The 22,943-nt window shown below is 41.6% G+C and overlaps 1 protein-coding gene across 1 annotated transcript in view; it reads right to left on the reverse strand.

The window, feature by feature from the left end:
- The window catches only part of B3GAT2 (beta-1,3-glucuronyltransferase 2), a 70,201-nt gene that overhangs the window by 30,498 nt on the left and 16,760 nt on the right, over positions 1–22,943 (reverse strand). The window contains exon 2 of the mRNA XM_054569568.1: positions 489–633. Within this exon, the coding sequence (XP_054425543.1) occupies positions 489–633 (145 nt within the window). The remainder of the gene's footprint in view (positions 1–488; positions 634–22,943) is intronic.

A 22,943-nucleotide genomic window follows, 5' to 3' on the forward strand; every position in this document is an offset into this window, starting at 1 on the left:
TAAATTGATTGGCTATTTTTTATCTTTCATTGTTGACTCTATTGCAGACATCCCCATTCCTCTCCACCTTTGCCCACCTCAACAAGCATGTGATTTATTATTAAAAACTGGACATTCAGAGAGAGAGGTACAAAAAGGCAGGGGCCAGGCCCAGCTCTCACCACAGAATCCCCAGGGCCCCACGCCCCTGCAACCACCAGCACGGGCACATAAGCATTTGTTGGATGGAAGGATGGCTGCATGCCAGGTGGCAAAATGGAACAGAATGAGCATTTTCTAGTCACTCCCCCCCCAAAATAAATTTCCACTTGAATTAACCAAAGAGTCCATTTTGAAGGTTTAAATAGTTCATTTACCGACTATGATGTGACCCAGAGTTTTAACCAAAGTGGTCTTTTCAAGCTTCCTTCCTCTAGTGCCCTGGGACAAATGGGAATATCCATAAGAACAATGAGGCAGAAGCAGACGTGACCATCCACACTCCTCACCTGCCATGTCGATGGCAAAAGGCCTGTCTGCTCTCCAGCCGGTGTACCAGCCAACGACTTTGCCATTTTCCACCAACGGACGTTCATAGCGTCGCCCGCCGACCAGGCCCACTGGCCAGACAGAGACCTTGCGTGTGGTTCGCATCTATAAAAAGGGGAAAGAGACTTGGTTTAAGCTTCCTTATGGAAAAGAACTTGAAGGGGGGAAAAGAATGTGAGCCACGGAGAAGACATGAGAAGGCGTGGGCAGGTGTCAATTTCTAAAAGGAGAAGGTTTCCAGACAGAACCTATGTGCTGGCAGAGCGCTACTCCATCACCGCTCGTCCGCTCAGCCATCAGCTCTGTGCTCCTCAGACCTAAACTAAGCCTCTGGCTTGGGGTTAAGGGAACTAAAGTGCCTGTCAGTATCTGAACATCACTTACTGGAAGTTACAAGTGACTGTCAAATATTTCCTATTTGTTTCAAAGTTCAATCTTTTAAACAACACTTTGTATCTTCAGAAGTGAGAAGGTTCAGTTCCCCTTTAAGAAACTTTATGACTCAGTAACAGCAAAAATTTTACTCAGGCGGGCTGCAGGAGTTGCCTTCCTCTAGATTATTTATTGTTTTAGACACACAGAAACCTTGGCTGGTGACATTAATAATGGGATCCAGATACAAAACAGACACCGGGCATCCTCCCGGGTGACAAAAAGAAAAACATACCCTAAATTTGCCTTTCTTTTAACAGCAGTTGGGCCAAATTATAGAAGAAAACACCTCATCCAGGCAGTTGAAGTAGCTGGTCTTCTCCCAGCATAGCCTATGGTACCTAGCAGAGTTCTGGTTAAAGATAACCCTCAGCTGAAGATTATTTGCTGGATTTCTTTAAGGGGAAAGACATGTTCACAAGAAGGCTTGATGATGCTGTGGGCAGCAGTTGGGGAAAAACCACCATCTTCTTCTTGGTATGTGCTGAGCAGGGCCATCGTCCGCCCACATGGCACTGTGGGCCAACTAGAAAAAGGTCCCCTTTTCCTGGGCAGACACACTCCAAGCTGGGGCCCATGGTTTAGGGGCCAAGCCATCAGAGTGTTGGCTAGATTCCAGGTCCACTCACCCGCTTGGCAGGGTGTGTCCTTGGACAGGGCATAACCTGCTTGGCAGTGTGAGGGGGCGCTGTTGTTGAGATAATTACAGTCTCAACCCCCATGCTTTTTACCTTTCATTTCTATAAAACTGAGTCATGATCAGTCACCAACCAATGGTTAAAATAACGATGATCAGGTAAGAACTTTTTTAATGAAAGAAAGGAAAACCATATACTTGGGAAAGATTTTCAAATGCAATTCAAATGAAAAGTCAAATTATTAAAGATTAAAAATAATTAGATGCTCCCATTTGCCAAGTATTCCCAATTTATTTATTTATTAATATTCCATCTCATCCCAACGAGAGGACTTAAGGACAGGGAGTGCTCCGAGTAATGAAGATCTCACTGGTCTCCCTCAAATCCAAAATTACTGTTTTTAAAGTCTACTATTTTTCAATAAATTAATCACTGTTGTGTAATGCTAGCTCATACTGACATATGATTTTTTGAAAAAGTTCTACTGAGTTATAATGAAGGATACACTAACTGAAAGGAAGAATAATTTACAGGGAATCAGTAGTACAGTAGATGAAGCCAAGTGTCAAATCAGCGATTTGGAACATAAAGAAGCAAAAACACCCAATCAAAACGGGGGTGGGGGGAAGAATCCTCCCCTCCAAAATGAAGACACTGTAAGAAGCCTCTGGGACAACTTCAAGTGTACCAACATTTGCATTATGGGGGGCCCTCATAAGGAGACTTATGGGGGGGGTGCTCAGAAGGAGACAGAGTAAGAAACTGTAAATCTATTTGAAAAAATAATGACCAAAAACTTCCCATAGTTGGTGAAGGAAACAAACATGTATATCCAGGAAGCACAAAGACTCCCAAACAAGAGGAACCCAAAGAGGCCCACATCAAGACATACCATAATTAAAATGCCAAAGATGCAAGACAGAGAGAGAATCTTAAAAGCAGCAAGAGAACAGCAGTTACTTACTTACAAGGCAGCTTCTATCAGACTATCAGCTGATTTCCCAACAGAAACTTTGCAGGCCAGAAGAGACTGGCAAGAAATATTCAAAATGATGTAAAGCAAGGACCTACAACCAAGATTACTCTACCCAGCAAACCTATCATTTAGAATCAAAAAACAGATAAAAAGATTCCCAGACAAGAAAAAGCTAAAGGAGTTCATACCACCAAACCAGTATTATATGAAATGTTAAAGGGCCTTCTTTAAGGTAAAGGAGGAGGAGGAGATAAAAAATATGAATAATAAAATGTCAATAAATATCCCTGGCTGGTGTGGCTCAGTGGATTGAGCACTGGCCTGCAAACTGACAGATCGCTGGTTTGATTCCCAGTCAGGGCACAGGCCTGGTTTGTGGGCCAGGCCCTAGTTGGGGGTGTGTGAGAGGCAACTGAGCCATGTCTCTCTCTTTCCCTTTCTCCCTCCCTTTCCCTCTCTCTAAAAATAAATATTTTTTAAAAATGTCAATAAATACATATCTATCAACAACTGAATCTAAAAAATAAAATAAACAAGCAGAACAGAAACCGAATCATAGATACAGAGAACGCTTTGATAGTGGCCAGACGGGAGGAGGGTCAGGGGCTGGGTGACAAAGGTGAGAGGTTAAGAATTACAAACTGGTTGCTCCAGAACAGCCATGGGGGTGTCAAGCGCAGCATCGGGAATGTGGTCAATAATATTCTAATAACTGTGGATGGTGTCAGATGGGTGCGAGATTTATCGGGAGGATCCCTTCATAAGTTACATAATGTCTAATCACTGGGGTGTACACCTGAAACTTACATAGTATTGTCTGTAAACTGTAATTGAAAAATTAAAAAAATGACTTAAATAAAGAAAATTAAAAACATTTTAAAAATAAAAGTTCTACTGAGGTATAATTGACTGCAGGAAAGAACTAACAGTCCTGACACTATTATCTTTAGAAAGGCCTGCCTGCAAGGCTGACCATTGGCTGGCATCTGAAAAACTGGCTTTCGAAGTAATCCCTGTGCTGATAAAACTGTTTTGCCCACCTAGGGCTTTAAAACCTTTGCTTTTCTTTGGGAATCTGAAACATTGGTGGGCAGAGGGGGTGCCTATGTGACCAGACTCCAGTAAAAACCCTGACCCTTAACTGGGTTTCCCTGGACAGAGACGCTACACACCTGTGGCTATGGTATTGCTGGGGGGAAGGCTTGTTCCATGTGACCCTGCTTGGGCGTGAGAGGACACTGGAAACCTGCACACTGGAAACCTCCAGTCCCTTCCTGAAGTCTTTCCCCTTCACTGAGCCGGCCTCACTGTGTCCTTACTGTGTCACTGTAACAAATCTTAGCCGCATGTCCCAAATAATGTCATTTTGTTCAACTTGGTTTAGTTATAACAACTTTGATGAGATGCTGTAGGAACTTAACCTTGTTGATATCAACTAGCCTATGGCAAAAATGGCTTTGTTATACACGATTTTGCTTAGTCACAGAACCTATCAAAGACATTCAGAGAGGACTTACTGCACAACTAACTACATGCTGAGTCCTGTGAGTCCTAGTAAATAATCCAACATGGGCGGCCCTGAAAAAATACAATACAATACAATAAAATTGGATACATTTAGACATAGGTATTTGGCCAAGAAACCATCATCACAGGAAGATAATAAACGCCTCTATCGCCCCCAGTCTCTTTGGGCTTTTGGAATCCATCCCTCCCGTCTCTGTCCCCTCGCGACACCCTAATCTCCAGGCGGCCACTTGTCTCCTATCACTACACATTAGTTCGCATTTCATAGAATTTCATATGAATGGAATCATACAGTGTATACTCTTTCTTTTTTTTTTTTTTAAATAAGATTTGGCATCTTTCACTCAGCGTAACTGTATGGTTATTCATCCATGCTGTAATGTTTATCCGTAGTTCATTCCTTTACGTGGTCATCAGCATTCTGTTGCATGGACGTCGCCACGGTTTGTTTTTGTCTTTTTGATTTTTAAAAACCCATTCACCTGTTAATGGACAGTGTTTCAAGCTTTTGGCTATTACAGATAGAGCTGCTATAATATTGTGTACAAGCCTATGTGGACTTTTTTTTTTTTTTGATAAGTACCTAAGAGTGGAAAGGCTGAATGATATGGTAGGTGTACATTTTAACTCTTTAAGAAACTGCCAACTTATTTTCCAAAGTGTTGTGCCATTTTCATACTCCCACCAGCATTTATGAGAGTTCCAGTTATTCCACATCCTCACCAACAGTTGCTATGGTCAGTGTTTAATTTTGGCCATTCTAATAGTTATTAGTAGTATCTCAATGTGGTTTTAATGTGTACTTTTCTAATGACTAATGATGTTGAGTATCTTTTCATGTGCTAGTATTTGCCACCTGTATTGCTTCTTTGGTAAAATATTTGTTTAAATCTTCTGCCTGTATTAAAAAAATTATTTTTTATTTCCTTAGTATTGATGTTGGAGAGTTTTTAATATATTCTGCATACCTGCCTACAAATCCTCTCTCAGATATATGATTGTAAGTATTTTCTCCCAGTCTGTGGCTCATCTTTTCGTTTTCATGACAGTGTCTTTTGAAGAACAGAAGTTTTTAATGTTAATGAGTCCAATTCATCAACTTGTTCTTTCATGGACCATGCTTTCAGTGCTATAGCTGAGATATCTTTACCTAAGCCAAGTTATGGGTTTTCTGCTCCTTTCTAGAAGTATTATAGTTTTAGGTTTTACATTTAGAGTATGATCTATTTGAGCTAATCCACATACATCTGCAGACATGAGGGACTGATGGAAGTTTTTTTTCTGTATATGGAGGTTCAACTGTTCTAACTGTATCTAATTGTCTCAGAATAACTGAGCTGCCTTTGCATCTTTGTCAAAAATCAGTTGTCATATATGTGTGAATTTATTTCTGGACATTCTCCTCTGATTTACTGGTCTGTCTGGTGATTTTGATGCTAATACCGTCACGCTGTCTTAATTTATTATAGTTTTATAATAACTCTGGAAATGTTGGGAAACTTCCCATCTGGTTTTAGGGACTGTAGCCTGGCCAACAGGCAAGAGGGCCCCAAGGCTGGAAAGAATCAAGGAGGCCTTGGGAAAACAGGCCACTGAGGAGACAAACCCTGTCCCCCTGGCAGGGGCGCAGCCCCTGCCTCCCTCACATGGCCCTGCTTGGCCCTGTGATGGTTGGTTGTTGATGCCAGGTAAGTTCTCTCACAAGGAGAAACAACCTAAGACAGACATCAGCCAATATGGGCAGCAGACAAAAACTTGGGGGACACGGAGAAAGGGCAAAAAGGCTCACAGCCCTTGGCTTGGCTTTGATATGGCCAGAGTCCTCATTGTATCTGAAAGAAGTCTCCTTATTTATTGGCAGCTCTGCTCCAACCGCCTGGTTCAGGCTTGAAACAATTCTAAAGGCAGGTACAGTCCTAAACTGGATTTGGCAGTTCCAGGGCGGGGTGGGTGGGAGGGGGGGGTGGGGAGGACGGAGGGACAGTCAGGCCTAGAAGTAAATTCTTTGAAGCATGCTTTGTTCTTCCCTCCAAAGTGATGATAACCAGTTCATACTAGGAAGGAGATTGACATTGTGCACAGACCCTGACCTGAGGCAGATCTCTTGTGTTTCTCCAATGGTTATCTATGATCTCTATCTGTTTTCTGTAAACATAGCCTTTTGACATTGATTGATGAACTTCGCATCCATCCCCATGTATATATGGTTCTCAATAAAAGCCTTTGGACAGAGGGGGCTCAGGATCTTCTCCACTAGAGTGAAGTGGCCATGTCCCCTCTCCTGGCAGACAGAGAAGTGTTTGTGACGATCTGTGTTTATTCCCCCATCCGTGACAACCCCGGGGCAGCTCTGCGGGATTCAGAGCCCTGCTCCCGCCTCAGCCGGCTCCGGACAGTGACCCTCAGATCCAGGAGCACCCACGCCCTGCGCTCCCCGCGATGCGTTGCCCCCCGCGACACTGGAAATCAGGTAGTCTCAGCCTTCCAAAAGTTGATTTGACCGTCCTAAAACTCCTATTCATTTCCATATGAGTTGCACAGTCAGTTTGTCCATTTCAGCACCTCAGTTTTGTGAGAACTGATATCTTAACCACACAGAGTCTTCTAACCCATGGAGATCATCTATCGCCCCACTTATTATGATCTTTCATTTCTCTCAGCAACATTTCAATGATTTAACTACTGAATCAATAATAGCATTTAATGCTTTTGCATCCTAGCTCTTCTCCATTGGTGGGGAAAACCCCAGAAAATCCACTAAAATTCTCACAAAAATACAGCTCCTCCCAACTCACTCCACTTTCAGACTCCCATTCCGTCCCACACTGCAGACAGTGAAATCATTTCAATTTTTTTGTCTTAGATATAAAACAGACCAAACACACTAAAAAACCAAGTTAAAACTAATACAAATGTTTTTCTTTAAATTAATAAAATGGCCTTCTGGCACTAAAAATAGTACTGTGTTCTTTTTTCCTATTTCCTTAAAATGTCTATGATTTTTCAGTTCACAAACTACTTTTGCCCAGTTGCACTAAGTTTTCAAATCTGTGAAAAACTGGTAAGCAGACCCCATCTCATACTTGGGTGTCCTCTTGAGAATGCATAGGTTGTGCCCTGCATACAGCAGGTGCCGAAAAATTCCCAGTAAGTGTGTGAGCACCAGGTAGTAGCTGCAATATGGGCCACACGTAACAAGCCATCAGTATGTGGCTGTGCTGTGCAAAGGACAAGCTCACAATCAAACAGAAGAACAGATAATGAAACAACAGAAGGCAAAAATATTTTTAAAATAGAAAAAGAGAAACACCATTAAAGGGAATATAATCAACCATAACTATGGGTCCACTAGTAAGGAGATGACTAAGTGTTTTGTGGCAGACTTTTTCATGCAAGTTAGGCTGTGAAAGGCATGTGGGACTGTGCCCACAGACTGCAGAATGGCCTAGAGTGCCAGGTAATGAGATGAATCAAAGAAGCAAAACTTTACATTTCCGTGTCCGTTTCATGTTATAAAAAAAAAGTTTTGCTTAGTACACTCCAAATTTCTGAGCAGATCTCAGAACTAACATTTGTTCACGCTCCGTGCCACCCCCCCAACCCACCAAGAATAGCATGGTGTTAAAGGTGAAGTGATGACTATTTGAATGCCAGTGAGGTGGCAGGATTCTGTTTCCAAGTATGCTAAATAAAAAAGTTTGTCATTTAGAGAGTTTAAAAGTTCAGACACATCCAGATGCCCTTGCCACGTGGGCACTGCTCCGAGATTCAGTGTGGACTGCTCCCCCCCAGACTCAGACACGCAGCCCCTCAAAACACGGCCGCAGTGCTATATCGAGTGGGCCAGGCATTTCAAAGGAAAATAGCACAGCTATTTACAGAATGTCTTCATTTCACCCCTGGGATCCATCCTGTGCTGTGTGTCCTTTTCTCTGTAAGGACTCCCGGCAGCCATGTTCTTTTTGGAAAGGGGTGAACACATAACAGTGACTATCCTTGTTAAAAGTAAAACCTTTTCCTAGAACTAAAATATTCTCGGCATTTAAAAGATTTGTTACTTTCTTGACGTAAAATAGCAGTTAGGTAAGAGGCACAACTTCAGGTGCCTGCTGTGAGCTCCGATCTGAAATCAAAGAGTAAAGCCCTGGATAGTAAAATAAAGAGGAAGCAGTTCACATATTTGTAAGAGTTACAATATTACACACAGGTCAGATCCCCAAAGGCATTCTCTTCCTATTTATTCAACGCCATACTCCGTCATTTATTCCTCCTGCCAGGACGTGCTTAGCAACGTTAACCAGTCAAAATCACTTCCTGCAGAGTCATTTCCATACACCCAATGGCTAAAAAGGACATAAAAGATACATTTGGGGCCCTGGTCAGGTAGTCCAGCTGGTTAGAGCATCATCCTGATACACCAAGGTTGTGGGTTCAACCCCTGGTTAGGGTTCATACAAGCACCCTGCTTACTACACTCCACTCTAGGCCATTCTGTAGTCTGTGGGCACAATATCCACATGCCCTACAAGGGTAAACCAATGAATGCATTAATGAACAGAATAACAAATTGATGTTTCTCTCCCTCTCTCTCCTCCCTTCCTTTCTCTGTAAAAATCAATCAATAAAAAAAAATGTAAAGATATATTTGGTACATTTCTACACTCCTCCAGACTAAATGCCATTTAAACCATCAGAGGGCAGGTGGTGCAAAAGGAGGGCAGCTGTGCACGCCAGTGGCTGGTGACCCTGGGCAACAGCCAGCTCGTTTTTGGCCCAGCTTTTCTTCCCGCAGCTTTAGGCTGCAGCCTTTGGTCCCCCCTTGAGGGATGGCAAACAGCCAGCCCAGGGGCTGCAAAGCTTCAGATCACACATACGTGATCATAATGCCCTTAGAGTAAAACAGAAGAAGTTAGACAGATGCCTTTAGCCCCCTTTAAGGCACACCACTAGGTGAAATCTAATTTTATTTTTTCCAAAGGGAAAGAAAGAAAGTTCTTGCTCTTCTGACATTTGAAATGCTATAAGCAACCTCAGGGATTATAATTACAATAAAGAATATTATATACTCAGTACCCTGCCTTTTAAACTAGTAATTTCAGAGAAAAAAAGGAAAACTCACCCCAAATCCAACAGGATACAATGAATTAAAGAGCAGGGCAAATATGATGAAGGAATAGAGGTGAGGTGACCTTGAGCCGGGGTCCTGCTAAATTTCACTGTCTATAAACACCTGATGTTTTCCAACACAGAAACTACACTTACATGATCCACATACCATAAATTTTCATTGGAGCAAGTCTGAAAATTAATGTCATGTCTGCTCTTTCTCTTTCTTGCATCTGTCCCCCAATGACTTCACCATCTATTTCCTTCAACTAATTGTTACCCAGCTCAGGCTATTTCTTCCACAGTGTCCTTCACATAACTTTATATTGCCCTGGACTTTTTCTTTCTTTCTTTCTTTCTTTTTTCTTTCTTTCTTTCTTTCTCTTTCTTTCTTTCTTTCTTTCTTTCTTTCTTTCTTTCTTTCTTTCTTTCTTTCTTTCTTTCTTTCTTTTCTTTCTTTCTTTCTTTCTTTCTTTCTTTCTTTCTTTCTTTCTTTCTTTCTTTCTTTCTTTCTTTCTTTCTTTCTTTCTTTCTTTCTCTCTCTCTCTTTTCTCTTTCTTCCTTTCTTCCTTTCTTCCTTTCTTTCTTTTTTTGCCTAGTCTGACTTCCACATACCACCACCGATAGCATGAACTTTTCAGGTACATGAGCTACTTATTTGAAAGGAGTTGAGACCTCTAGAAAACAGAAATGTTCCTGACATTATATTCTCAACCTTTCTCCTATGCCATTGGGTAGAAGATCACTTAGAACATTCCCTCCGTTCCTCCTGTATTCCTTCACTAAGTGTGTCATGTACCTAACGTGTGTCCAGTGCTGTGCTGTGCTGTGCTAGTCCCTGAGCTCGGCAGACATGGTCCTTGCCTGCAAAGCCGCCATTCTAAGGGGAAAAAAGCAATGACACAGCCGACTGCAGATTTAGTTACTTAAGTGCTCTGCTGATAAGGGCTGTAAGGGCAGATGCTGCTGCTGTGAGAACAGTTGCAGAGAACCTGACCTGACCTGGGACCTGCTGAGACTTCTTGAGGACATCACGTGAGCTACGCCTAAAGCATGAGCAGCATTAACCAATGTGGACAGAAGACCAAAAACCTCCGAGGAAGAAAGGACTTCAAATGCCACAGGCCATTCTGACAGGTGTGAGGTGATATCTCATTGTAGTTTTAATTTGCATTTCTCTAATGATTAATGACACTGAGCATCTTTTCATATGTGTGTTAGCCATCTGTATGTCCTTTTTGGATAAGTGTCCATTGAGGTCTTTTGCCCATTTTTAAATTGGGTGTTTTTTTTGGTGTTAAATTTTGTAAGTGCTTCATAAATTTTGGATATTAACCCTTATCAGATGTATTGGTGAATATGTTCTCTCATTCTGTGGGTTGTCTTTTCATTTTGCTGATGTTTTCCTTTGCTGTGCAAAAGCTTTTTAGTTTGATGTAGTCCCATTCGTTTCTTTTTCTTTTGTTTCCCTTGCCTGCAGAGATATATCTGAAAAAATATTGCTACGAGCAATGTCTGAGATTTTGCTGTCTATCTTTTCTTCTACAACTTTTATGATTTGGGGCTTAACATTTAAGTATTTAATCCATTGGCTATCATCAATAAATCAACAAATAAGTGCTGGCAAGGATGCGGAGAAAGGGGAACCCCTTTGTATTATTGGTGGGAATGCAGACTGGTACAGCCACTGAGGAAAACAGTGTGGAGATGCCTCAAAAAATTAAAAATGGATCTGCCTTTTGACCCACCTATCCCACTTCTGGGAATATATCTGAAGGAACCCAAACCACTAATTTAAAAGAACATAAGCACCCCTATGTTCATTGCAGCGTTATTTACAGACATTAAGATATGGAAGCAGCCCAAGTGTCCATCAGTAGATGAGTGGATAAAACAACAAAGGGACATTTACGCAATGGAATGCTACTTGGCCATAAAAAAGAAGAAAGTTTTACTGTTGCAACAGTATGGATGGACCAGGAGAACATTATGCTAAGTGAAACAAGCCAGTCAGAGAAAGACAAATACCATATGATTTCACTCATATGTGGAATCTAATGAACAAACTAAACTAACAAGGAAAATGGGGACAGACTCATAGATAGAGAGCAGATGACAGCTAGTGGGGGAGGGGAGGGGCTGGAGGGAATGAACAAAAAGGACTCACGGACATGGACGACAGTGTGGGGATTCAAGGGGAGGGGGAGGGAAGGAGTATTATGAGACTAAATGGTAAACAAAAAAATACAATTAAAAAAATTTTGAAAAATGCTACAGGCCCTTGACGGGAGCATTTCGCTGCATTCCTTAATTTAAAAGAAGATCCACTTTGGATGGTGGATGTTGGAGCCGGGTTTCAGTGAGAACTTACAGATGAGCAAAAGAGAAGTCTAGAATGATCTCTGTGGTTATGGAATAGAGTTGGAGACATCAGCATGAACTCATGTTTAGCTTAATATAGAGATGGTTATAGAGATATCTATAGGCATGTGTATATACACAGGTTTGTATACACCTACATTTCCTTGCTCTGTCAGCTGAGAGGCCTAAAAGCAACGGCACTCCTGTAGCAATGAGCCCACCTAGCACCCACGTCTTGGTTTCCAACATCCTGTTCTAAAAAAAAAAGGACCAGAACTACTTGAAGTAGCTGATTTTAGGGCAGGGGCAGAAAAGATACGGAAGGACCCTGGGGTATCTTTAGTGACAGAAGTAAGGGAGTACAGCACCAAAAACTAAAAACAAACAACACTCCGCACAATGACAGGGGCATGTGAGAGGCCCACAGGGGCTGACTGAAAGGGCCCCAAGTAGCCAAAACTAGAACAATTTGAGCAACAAGATAAAGTAGTATTAGATTACCACCTAAGGGATAAAATAAGTACTAAATACTAATACGACCTAAACTCTGTAATTAAATGATTCAATAGGTAAGCAAATGGGAAATAGACAAATCTCCCATGCAGAAGAATTCCAAATAATTTATATAGATAACCCTCACCGCCCCCAGGAAAGGTTGAGCATAACTCCCCACTCCTTAGGTGTGGGCTACACATAGTAATTCCTTTCCAGAGAGAACAGCAGAGGGAACCGTAGGGGGTAACTTTACCGTGAAGAGACCCGATAAACCCTGCCTCAGCCAGATGACCGAGGTTACGGTGAGAAATCATGTTGACAGCACGTGCCCTTGCCATCATGCCCTGAGAATGGCACTTCCCTCGGTGATCTTCCCCAAACCCCATCACCCCGTTCCAATCATGAGAAAAGCCGCAGAACCATCCGACAGAGGGGCTGTTGCAGTGTACCTGACCCAGCGCTCCTCAAAACGGCCCAGGTCCTCGGCAACAAGGGAAATCTGAGACGCTGTCACAGCCCGGAGGGACCTATGGAGACGTGACAATTAAATGTAACGTGGCACCCAGAACAGGACCCGGGAACAGAGAAGGAACACTAGGTAAAAGCCAAGGACATCTGAATAAAGAATAGACTTCAGTTAATATTGATCCATTAATTATAATACACATACCACACTGATGTAAAATGTTAATAATGAGGACACTGGGTGTGGGGTATATAGGAACTTCCTAGTAACATCTCAGCTTTTTCATAAACCCAAAACTTCTTTAAAAATAAAGTCTATTATTTTTTTTTTTTTAAAAGCCCCTTTCAAACGTGTGCAGGGCGATCTTTCCTTCGCTCTCTGCCTCGGTCAGGAGTGACACAGACCTACTCCCTAGCCTGAGGTCAATGTGTCACTCATTCTCCATGCTCTTATTTATCATGTGACCAGAAATCACGAGCTGGAGCACTTGGCCACATGTGGTCCTAGAGGACAGTTTGGTTTGGCCTGCAGTTTTTATGTTTTAAATTGAGACATGTCAAAAACCCAAAGATTTCAGGTCTGAAAATTTGGCAAACGAGGCTAGCATTCCACTCCAGCAGCAGTGCACCGAGAGGCTCTGCCCCTTCAGCGGCACCAGCGCCATTTGCTGGTCCCCACCAGCCCCACGCCATCCCCAGAGCTGAGCCCACGTGCCAATCATGGTTCATTGCTGGCTTGTGCCGGCTCGGCAGATACTCCGCTCTCCAGAGTGGGAAAGTGAAAAACACACCAAATGGGTCATGCATTTCAGGGAAGCCAGGAGGCAACATTGTTGTATGTACAGAAATCAGGAATGTCCCTATAAATTTAATATGCAAAGTATGTGTATAGGAGACACAATTAGAAGTAAGAAGACCCATGAGAAATACAAGGGAAAGGGACATAGATGAAAATAAGTCAGGTTAAAGTTTTAGTCCTTAAAGCTTTTTGGTTAAATGTTTAATTTTTAATTTTAGAGAGAGGGGAAGGGAGGGAAGGAGAGAGGGAGAGAAATGTCGATGTGAAAGAGAAATATCAATCAGTTGCCTTCACTGACTGGGACCGAACCTGCAACCCAGGCATGTGCCCTGCACGGGAATCAAACCGGCGACCTTTCAGTTTGTGGGATAACGCTCAACCAACTGAGCCATACCAGCCAGGGCAGTCCTTTAAGTTTCAATACCAATGAGGTAATACTGCTTACACATGGCCTGCTTCAGTTAATTACATCACTTGCTCAAAAGCATATTTGAGTTTGTGAATCCTGGCACGGACTCTCTGGGCAGAGCTACCTTGGGCTCCCTGCTCATTATAAAACTGCAGCGATCAAGACAATGTGGTACTAGTATAAAAACAGGCATGCAGGTAAATGGAAGAGGTTTGAAGACTCAGAAATACTCCTTCCCACAGATAGCTGGTTAATTTATTTGGCTAAGGTGCCAAGACAATTCAATGCAGGATAGGTTAGTCTTTTTTAATGCATAGTGCTGGAACAAATGGATATCTATGTTAGAGAAAGAGAGAGAGAGAGAGAGAGAGAGAGAGAGAGAGAGAACTTCGAGCCATACATCTCACAGTATTCATAAAAAATGAACTTAAAATGGAATCATGGATCTAAACACAAACTAGTTCTAAAACTTGTAGAATAAAACATAGAAGAAACTCTTATGACCTTTGGCAGGCAAAAGTTCTTTAGGTAGGACCTAAAAATATGAATCTTAAGAAAAATTCCACAAACTGGACTTACTCAAAATTAAATTTCCTACTCTCCAAAGGATACTGTTAAAAAATTTAAACTAAGTCACCAACTGAGAGACAATATCCCAATACATTCATGTGACTCAAGAATTGCATTCATAATACACAGGAAATTCTTATAGCTCAATGGATCAATGGATCAAAAAAACCTAAAGCATGAGTAGCATTACCCACTGTAGACAATTAAAAATGGGCTAAAGATTTGAATGCACATCTCAACAGAGAAAAGTAAATAACCCATCAGCACGTGAAAAGATGTTCTATATCATCAGTCATTATGAAAATTAAAACCACAACAAAATACCATTACACACTCACTAGAATGGCTACAATGTAAAGACTGACAATACCAAGTGTTGATGAAGATGTGGAGTAACTGAGTCTCTTATACATCCCTGGTGGGAGTATAAAATGGTGCAACCACTAGAAAACAATTTAGCACTTTCTTATAAATTTAGAAAATATACTTATCATATGACCCAACAGTTACATTTCTAAGTATCTACCTGAGAAATTTTGTGTGCACATGTGCACACAAAAATATGTACCTAAATGTTCACAGTAGTTTCAAACTTCATAATAGCCATAAACTGGAAACAGCCCAAATGTACATCAACTTGTATATAGAGAAACAAATTGTGATATATCCATTTAATAGATTACTACTCTATAATAAAAAGCTATGAACCACTGATATTCATTAGAGCATGAATGAATGAAAAACCCGCTGAGTGAGAAAGGAACCAGACAAAAGGCTACATATTGTATTACTTCACTTATATGAAAGGCAGACTTACCTATAGTGATGGGAAGCAGATTAGAGGACCTAAGTGGTGAAAACTGACAATGTGATCATTACAGGGGTGTATGGGTGTTTGTTAACACTCAGCAAACTGCAGTTAAATGCGTATGTTTTATAGCAGGTGAATTTTACCTCAAGCTAATTTAAACTAAAAATAAAATAATGAGGAGCATTCAAGATGAACTCCTGATTATAGAGCCTAGAAATATTAACACCCCAGCAGCCATAAATTAACACCCAGATCTGGTTTGTAAATGCCGTTCTCCACTACAAGGAATCAAGGCTCCTTGGAGAAGTGACTGACTCCAGATCTGGCACAGGTGAATTATGGGTAAATTATGTTTTGTTTCCCAAAGAGCAGAGAAGTGCTCAAAGATAAACAACAACATGTGCAATAAAGACAGAAGCTGGTCTCAAGGGTTGCTGGCCAAACTGAACAACTTGAGCATCAAAAAGAATGATGTTGCTAGATTAAAACACATTGGCGTGAAAAGGGACGTCCAGCCCATGGTTATGGATTGGTGTGTGTGGGAGAAGCTGTTCTTAAGGAAGAATGCCAGCTAACAAGTGTAGAAGGAATGATACAATAAGAAAACCACCATTTTATACTCCCAATGTAATAATTAATTTAAGTAAAAAACATCATTTGATGCTAGAACATTTGGGTAAAAGTTGTTGGGAAACAAGGTATTCACACTGTCTCAGGGTATCAATCTATGGGTTACTTGTTAATCATAAAAGAAAAATGTGGCCCAAGCTGATTGGCTCAGTAGATTGAGTGCCAGCCTGTGAACTGAAATGTCACCAGTTCAATTCCCAGTCAGCGCACTTGCCTGGGTTGCAGGCCAGATCCCCAGGTGGGGGTGTGCGAGAGGCAACTGATCCATGTTTCTCTCACACATCAACGTTTCTCTCCCTCTCTTTCTCCCTCTCTTCCCCTTTCTCTAAAAATAAATAAAATCTTTTAAAAAATAGAAAAGTGTGTTTTACAGCAGAGATTTGGCAGTCACTACCTTAACCAGTGGCCAAGCTTGGTGTCACCATCCACAAAGTGACCTAACAAATTGTGGCACCTCACTGGATGCAAGAGGAGGGAGACAACATCATCTACATGCCGTCCTTGCTAAACAGGCTTGGCCTGATACAATTATGAGGAAAGATGATTGTTGGGGGAACTGAACATCTAAATGCAATTTCTGTGTGCATGAACTTACCATAGCCAAATCTATAAATGATTTAAATTTCTATTTTATTCCAAGCTTCTAGGAAAGTAGGCACTGCTACAGAAAAGAGTTCCCGCCTAAGAGTGAGCTACTATTGTGCCAATATTGGAAAGGACAAGAAAAAACCTCCTACTTAGGCGATTCCCGCCCCCCACCCCCGCCTGGCCCAAGCCTGTCCTCCTTCCCGCCCTCTATGCTAAAATATAGTCCTAAAAATATCAAATAAACTTCATCTGTTGTACTATCTCTTTCATAGGTGTATTTACTGTAGTAAAATTTGACGTTTATTGAAAATATGAACATAATTAACTAATTGCCAATGACCATGTTGATCTTCATTGGTGTATCAGAAAGGCAAACTTCACATATAATCAAATGTATAGTTAGGTTTGCATAAAACTTTTGCAAATTAGCATACTAACAAAACTTGTTCCTTTTGCTACACAGTCCCCAAATGTTTCAAGAGTCCTGAGTTCTCTGATGGCAGCAAGGGTGCTACTCATCTCTGTGGCAGTGTGTCTAGCACACAAAGGGAAGTGTTTGTCCAACGGTACAGCTCATGTAGCGTGGGCATCTGGAGCTCTAAGCAACATGGCACCTGGGCTCAGTAGTCCACTAGCCTTTGCATGTAATAGACACACTCAGATGCAAAGAAGTTGACCCACGCTTTGAGAAAAGTTGTAAATTAACACCACTGACTTGCCAGCATTTTAAAAAAATGACTACGGTCTCAGAATATGTCTTCTGGTGTTGTGTGTGTGTGCACGCTCACCTGTGTGTGCAGGGGGATACTTGGGGCGCATATTAGCTTGCTCAGTGCCTTTTCATCACTCCGCAGAGGTGGCAGAGCTCACTACAGCAACGCTCAATCTGTTTTCCTGAACGAGTGCTCACCCCAAAGACCTCTTTGCTCAGTTTGCTCTGTACTATGAATATGTGAGGAAATTCAAATTCCCTCATCTGCTTCTTAATTTCTCCGTAGGAAAACCAACTACAGTAGTCCCCCTCTGACCCACGGCCTCATGTGTCATGGTTTCAGTTTACTGTAGTCAACCACAGACCAAAAATGAAAGGAAAATCCCAGAAACAAACACTTCCTAAGTTTTAAATCGCACACAGCTCTGAGAGGTGCGACGGGTCCCTGTGCGCCGCCCGGGACGCCAGCCACCCTGCCCAGAGCATCCTCACGGCGGACACTCCGCACCTGCGGGCCACACAGTCGCTGCCCCGGTTCTCTCGGGTCCCCTGTGGTTGCGCTCGCGTAAACTTACTGTACTTTAATAAGGGCCTCAAAGCATGCGAGCAGTGACGCCGGCGGTTCGGACATGCCCAAGGGAAGCCATAAAGCGCCTCCTTCAAGTGAAAAGGTGAAAGTCTGGTGCCCTCTGGTTTCAGGCCCCCACTGGGGGTCTTGGAATGTATCTCTCTTGGACAAGGGAGGCTACTGTGCCCCTCTCCCACTCTTCTGAGAGAGAACAGTGGGGGAAAGCGGTCTTTAAAACACTCAGATATTCTTAAAAGATGTCATTTAATGACCCAGTTTCAGCTTTAGGTATGCTATTCAGGGACACCAAACCGGCCACACCTGCCCTCCCCGTCCCCCCCTTCCCCCCCAGCATTCGCTTAAAACAAATTTTGAGAAATACACACAATCCCACTTCTTCCCCAAGCAATAAGATACAACTGTTCTTTTCACAGAAATGTAATATAATAAAATATTCTTTGCTTTCTTACTCTTTAATCCTGTCCCTATTCCTTTAAGATCCTTATACCTCTGGGTTTCTTTCCCAGGATTTAATTAACATATATTACTCCAAAAAGAATCTCAGACAATTTAAAGAGATACATAGATGAAAGAAAATTGAACAGAGGTGACTGATAATGAACAGCTTTCCTATACCAGCAAACATCATGGAAAAGAACATCACCAAAGCCAGGGCACATAGGCAACGCGAGACAAAAACTGAGTACAGCGCGGGAGCCGTAGGGAGAAAATGGCGAACTTGCCTGGCGACCGGCAATGACGTGCGCGGGAACAGGCTCCGGCCATGGCGGAGGCGGCGGGCTGCCCGCTCATCGCCCGCTTCTGCTCTTCCCTAGGAGCTGAGCCTCAGCTTAGTTCAGGCAGTGACCAGATTGCCACTCCCCCCACCCCGCCCCTCAACTGGCCTGAGGTGACCCCGGCAGTGCCAGGGGTCCATCCTGACGTGTCCGTGATGAGTTTAAATGTTGGCAGGTCTGGTCAGTGGAGGGAGTGTGCGGGGCCGCCCCCGGGGAAGGTTCCCTCGCTCCTAAGGAACCTTGAAGTCCCTCCGCCTTAGCACACAGTCATGCCTGGGCATGAAGGCCGGCGCGGCAGCAGCCCTTTCATAGCCAGGAGGAGGGCGGTGGAGGATGATGTTGGACACTGTGAACATGACAGCATGGAGACAGGGAGGACGACTGCGGGCCCCTGGTGACACCATTGAGTTGCCAAGTCAGCCAGCCCTGGAGCCCGTTCTACGTCCGGACTTCTGGAGTCGGGAATGTGGCCCGTCTCCCCAGGCTCACGGGAGACGCCGTGTCTCAGCGCCCGCGCAGGGCGGATGCAGCCAGACGACCGACCGGGGCTGCGGCGCACAGGCGGGAAGCCAGTCAGCCAGTTCCGAGTCTGGTCCTCAAAAACCACCTGTACCGCCCCCCAGCCCTCTTCCCCTACTACAGTGACCTTACAAACCATTATTACGGAGAGTGTAGTGACAAGATGACGCACTGGGATGTCTGAGTCACCAACTCTGTGCTGGAAGAGTCACCGATCCCCAGTGGAGTTTGCAGGACCAATCAATACACGTCTCAGACGTCAGTGTTTGCCTGCTACAGTGGTCAATATTAATTATTCTGCTAATAAAGTGAGGTAATTATCTATGTGGCTCAAAAATAAATAAATATATATGTCAGAGTTTTGTACCATGGAGCCACAACCCCTTCCTGTTTGTTACAGTTTCCATTTTCTTGGACAAGGAGCCTCAAAAATCTATACGATTCTTCCCAGTTGTGCCTAAAGTGAAGCTGCCTGACAACAGCTCCCAGGAACATCGTGTTTCTGGGCTGTCAGTTTGGTTCAGTGCTGCAAAAGCCTTAACTGCTGAACCAGGGAAAAGTGCAGTCTGATTTCATGGCGGTAAACCTAAGGCATCTAACAAAGACGTGAGCCTGAAAGGAGACGGGTCAGGAGGGGCAGCGCATCTTCCCAGGGTATGAGTCCTGGGACCCGGCCGTGCTGGGCATCTCTGTGCAAGATTCCCATGTACTTGGACCAAATCCACAAGAAAACAGACATTTTCCATTGTGGTAGAGTCCTTGACTAAATAGTTTATTGGAGCAGCAAGGCTGGAATGTTTTTTTTTCCCCCACTCATTAATAAAGCACTAGAATGCTATGGTGATCAATACAGCATAGTATGTCATGGCAAATTCTAATTTTCCAAATAAATAGAGGATTTATGAGAATTCTAATTTGAAGAAAAAAGTTTCACAGAAGCAGTGGATTAGAGAGGCCCACAGCAATAAAAATACATCTGTAAAACACAGCACTGCAAGAAAAAAGAAAAAATCTATCCATAATGCCATTTATATGCATTTAAAATGTTGCACACAAAACAGTAAGCACTTCATATGGACACACACAAATGAAATGATCCACAGCATGCATATTAGAATAGATGAAGATAAAGATAAAAGGAAATAAACAGAAGAAGGAAGGAAACTTGCCCGGGACGATGTTGATAGTAGGTTAGAACTGGGAATATAACCAGCTCTACCTCTGTACCTGAAATCTGACAGAAAGAAAAAAAAGCTCAGGTTCTCCTGGTGGAAAACCACTCAGAATGTGTGACAAATGAATAAATGAGGAACAGAGGGGGAACTCTCTGAGATTATACAAGTAATTAAACACTCCCAAGAAACATTAAAAAGGAAGGTTTTGACAGAACTTTTCCTAGCATGATAAGTAGACTCTTTGTAGCTTCAGTAAAAGGTTATTTTGCACAGTTATGACCAACCGTTACTTTGGTCAAAAGTAAACACATAAGTGGATCTTGAAAGAAAACCTAATTCACAAGTTCAGTTCACAACAAAATGCAGAGGCTATTTATTCAGTACAAGATCCACAGCAGGGTTTATTTAAATAAGGTTTTTTTTTTTAAAAAAACCAATTATTAAGTCCTTAACTTGGAAGGAGGTTATCAGAAAAGCAAAAACACAGGTAAAGGACCATGAACCAACCATCTGCTACCTATAACAGACACACACTTTAGATAAAGGTAAAAGGTGGGAGAAGATACACCATAGGAACACAGCAAGCATATTCAAACTATCATGGCTATGTTAATGTCAGACAAAGTAGCTTTCAAAACAAAGAGCTTGCAGGAGATAATGAGGAACATTTTATAATAATAAAAGGGTCAACTCATCAGGAAAAATAACAAGTATAAATGTGTATACACCAAATAACATTGTTTTGAAATACATGAAGCAAAAAAGATGGATAAATCTAAAATGAAAGAGCTGAGTCATAGTCAGAAATTTTAACATAATTCTTTTTGTATTTGACAGAGCTTGCATACTAAATAACAGAAGAATATAGAGAATTTAGACAGCATTCAACTAATTGAGATGCATAGATCTCCATGGCCAACAGCTTCAGAGTAAACATTCTTTTTTAGGCACATCTGGAACATGCACTGAAAACAACCATATGCTGGATATAAAGCAAATCTCAACAAATTTCAATAGAGTGAAACTAAATTATATTTTTAGACCACCAAGAATTAAACTAGCAATCAGAATCAAAGATGGTAAAAAATCCTTAAATATTCAGAAATTAAGCAACATACTTAGAATTATTCAGTGAAATTAAAGAAAAAGATATGCAAAATAAATCAATAAAAATTAGAAAATATCTTGAAGTGAACAGTATAAAACTATAGCATAAAAATTTGTGAGTTGCAGCTGAACAGTGTGTAGAGTGAAGTGTATAACTTTAACAATATACTAGAAAAGAAGAAAGGTAGAAAAATTAAAGGTCTTACTTTTCATCTTAATAAACCAAAAAAGAGAAAATGAAATAAAAAATAAAGAGGGAAGAAAATAAAAGAACGAAACAAAATAAAAAGTATATGAATTAGAAAGAGGCAATAGAGGAAAGCAAAGCGAAGAGCTGGAACTGCAAACCTGATTCCCAGCATTTAAATCTCACTTCCACACCGATCAGCAGTGGGCCTCAGGCAAGTTAGTGCGGCACTCTATTCCGTTCCCACACATGTCAATGGGCATAATAATATTACAGTGCCATCTCATAGGGGGGTTTTGAACATTAAATGAGTTAAAAGATGTAAAGCACTTAAGGGTTCTGGCAAGTAAATAAGTGCTATATGTCTGCTGTCATCACCGTACCCATCGTCACCATCATCACAAGCTGCTCAGGGACAGAGATTCTACAACCTTGGCTTAGACCTCTCACCAGGGAAGCTCTTTTCTTAGTGTTTTACAAACAAAAGACTTTTCTAGGAAAAACTGCATTAAGTAAATTTTACAAACTCAGGCCTGGAATAAGGGGTACCCTTCCGACTGTATTTCAGGATTTAGAAGTTTAATTTCTGATGCATGTTTCAGGTCTGTCCTGAATATGAATACGGACAAGAATCAAGTCATTTAAAAATCATGCCTTGCAATCTCTCGCTAGATACCATTGTTATGGAATATAATTCAGAAAACCTGGCATTATTTTGTGTCTGTCCTCATAAAATGCATAATACTTTGTGTGCAGTATTTTAAACTTACATGAATGGCATTGTGAAATAGATTTTTCTCCCATTTTCTATGCTGTACCATATTTTTAAGATCTATATATGTTGCTCTGTGTACTAAAGTTTTCCTTAGTCCTGGGTTTTTTAGTTCTATTAGTAGCATATAAAGATATTTTCCAGATATGGGACAGTGACCAAAACTAATTTATTAAAACCTAAGAAGTAGTATAAAAAAAACCCCCAAAATAGAAAAATTATGAATAAATTTAACAGGAAAAAACAAAATATTTGTATACTGAAAACTAAAAAACACTGCTGAAATTAATTAAAGACGACATAAATAAATGGAATGACATTCCATGTTCATGGATTAAAAGACAATATTGTAAATATGCCAATACTTGCCAAAGCAATCTGCAAATTTAATATGATCCCTATAAAAATCTCAATGATTTTTTTTTTCAGAAATAGAAAAATCCATCCTAAAATTCACATGGAATCTCAAGAAACCCCAAATAACCCAAACAATCTTTAAAAAGGACAAAGTTGAAGGACCCACAGTTCCTGATTTCAAAACTTACTACAAAGCAACAGTAATCAAAACAGGGTGGTACTGGCATAAAGATGGACATAGAGACCAACAAAATAGACTAGAAAGCCTAGGAATAAAACCTCCCGTATGTGGGCAAATGATTTTTGACAAGGGTTCCAACACCATTCAGTGGAGAAAGGACAGTCTTTTCAACAGATTGTGCTGGGAAAATCTAAATATCCATATTCAAAGATAATATGAAATACTATGTATAA

The sequence above is a fragment of the Pteronotus mesoamericanus genome, unplaced genomic scaffold (genome assembly GCF_021234165.1).
Source record: "Pteronotus mesoamericanus isolate MK-2021 breed Mesoamerican mustached bat unplaced genomic scaffold, CSHL_Meso_final contig_20, whole genome shotgun sequence".
Lineage (NCBI taxonomy): Eukaryota > Metazoa > Chordata > Mammalia > Chiroptera > Mormoopidae > Pteronotus > Pteronotus mesoamericanus.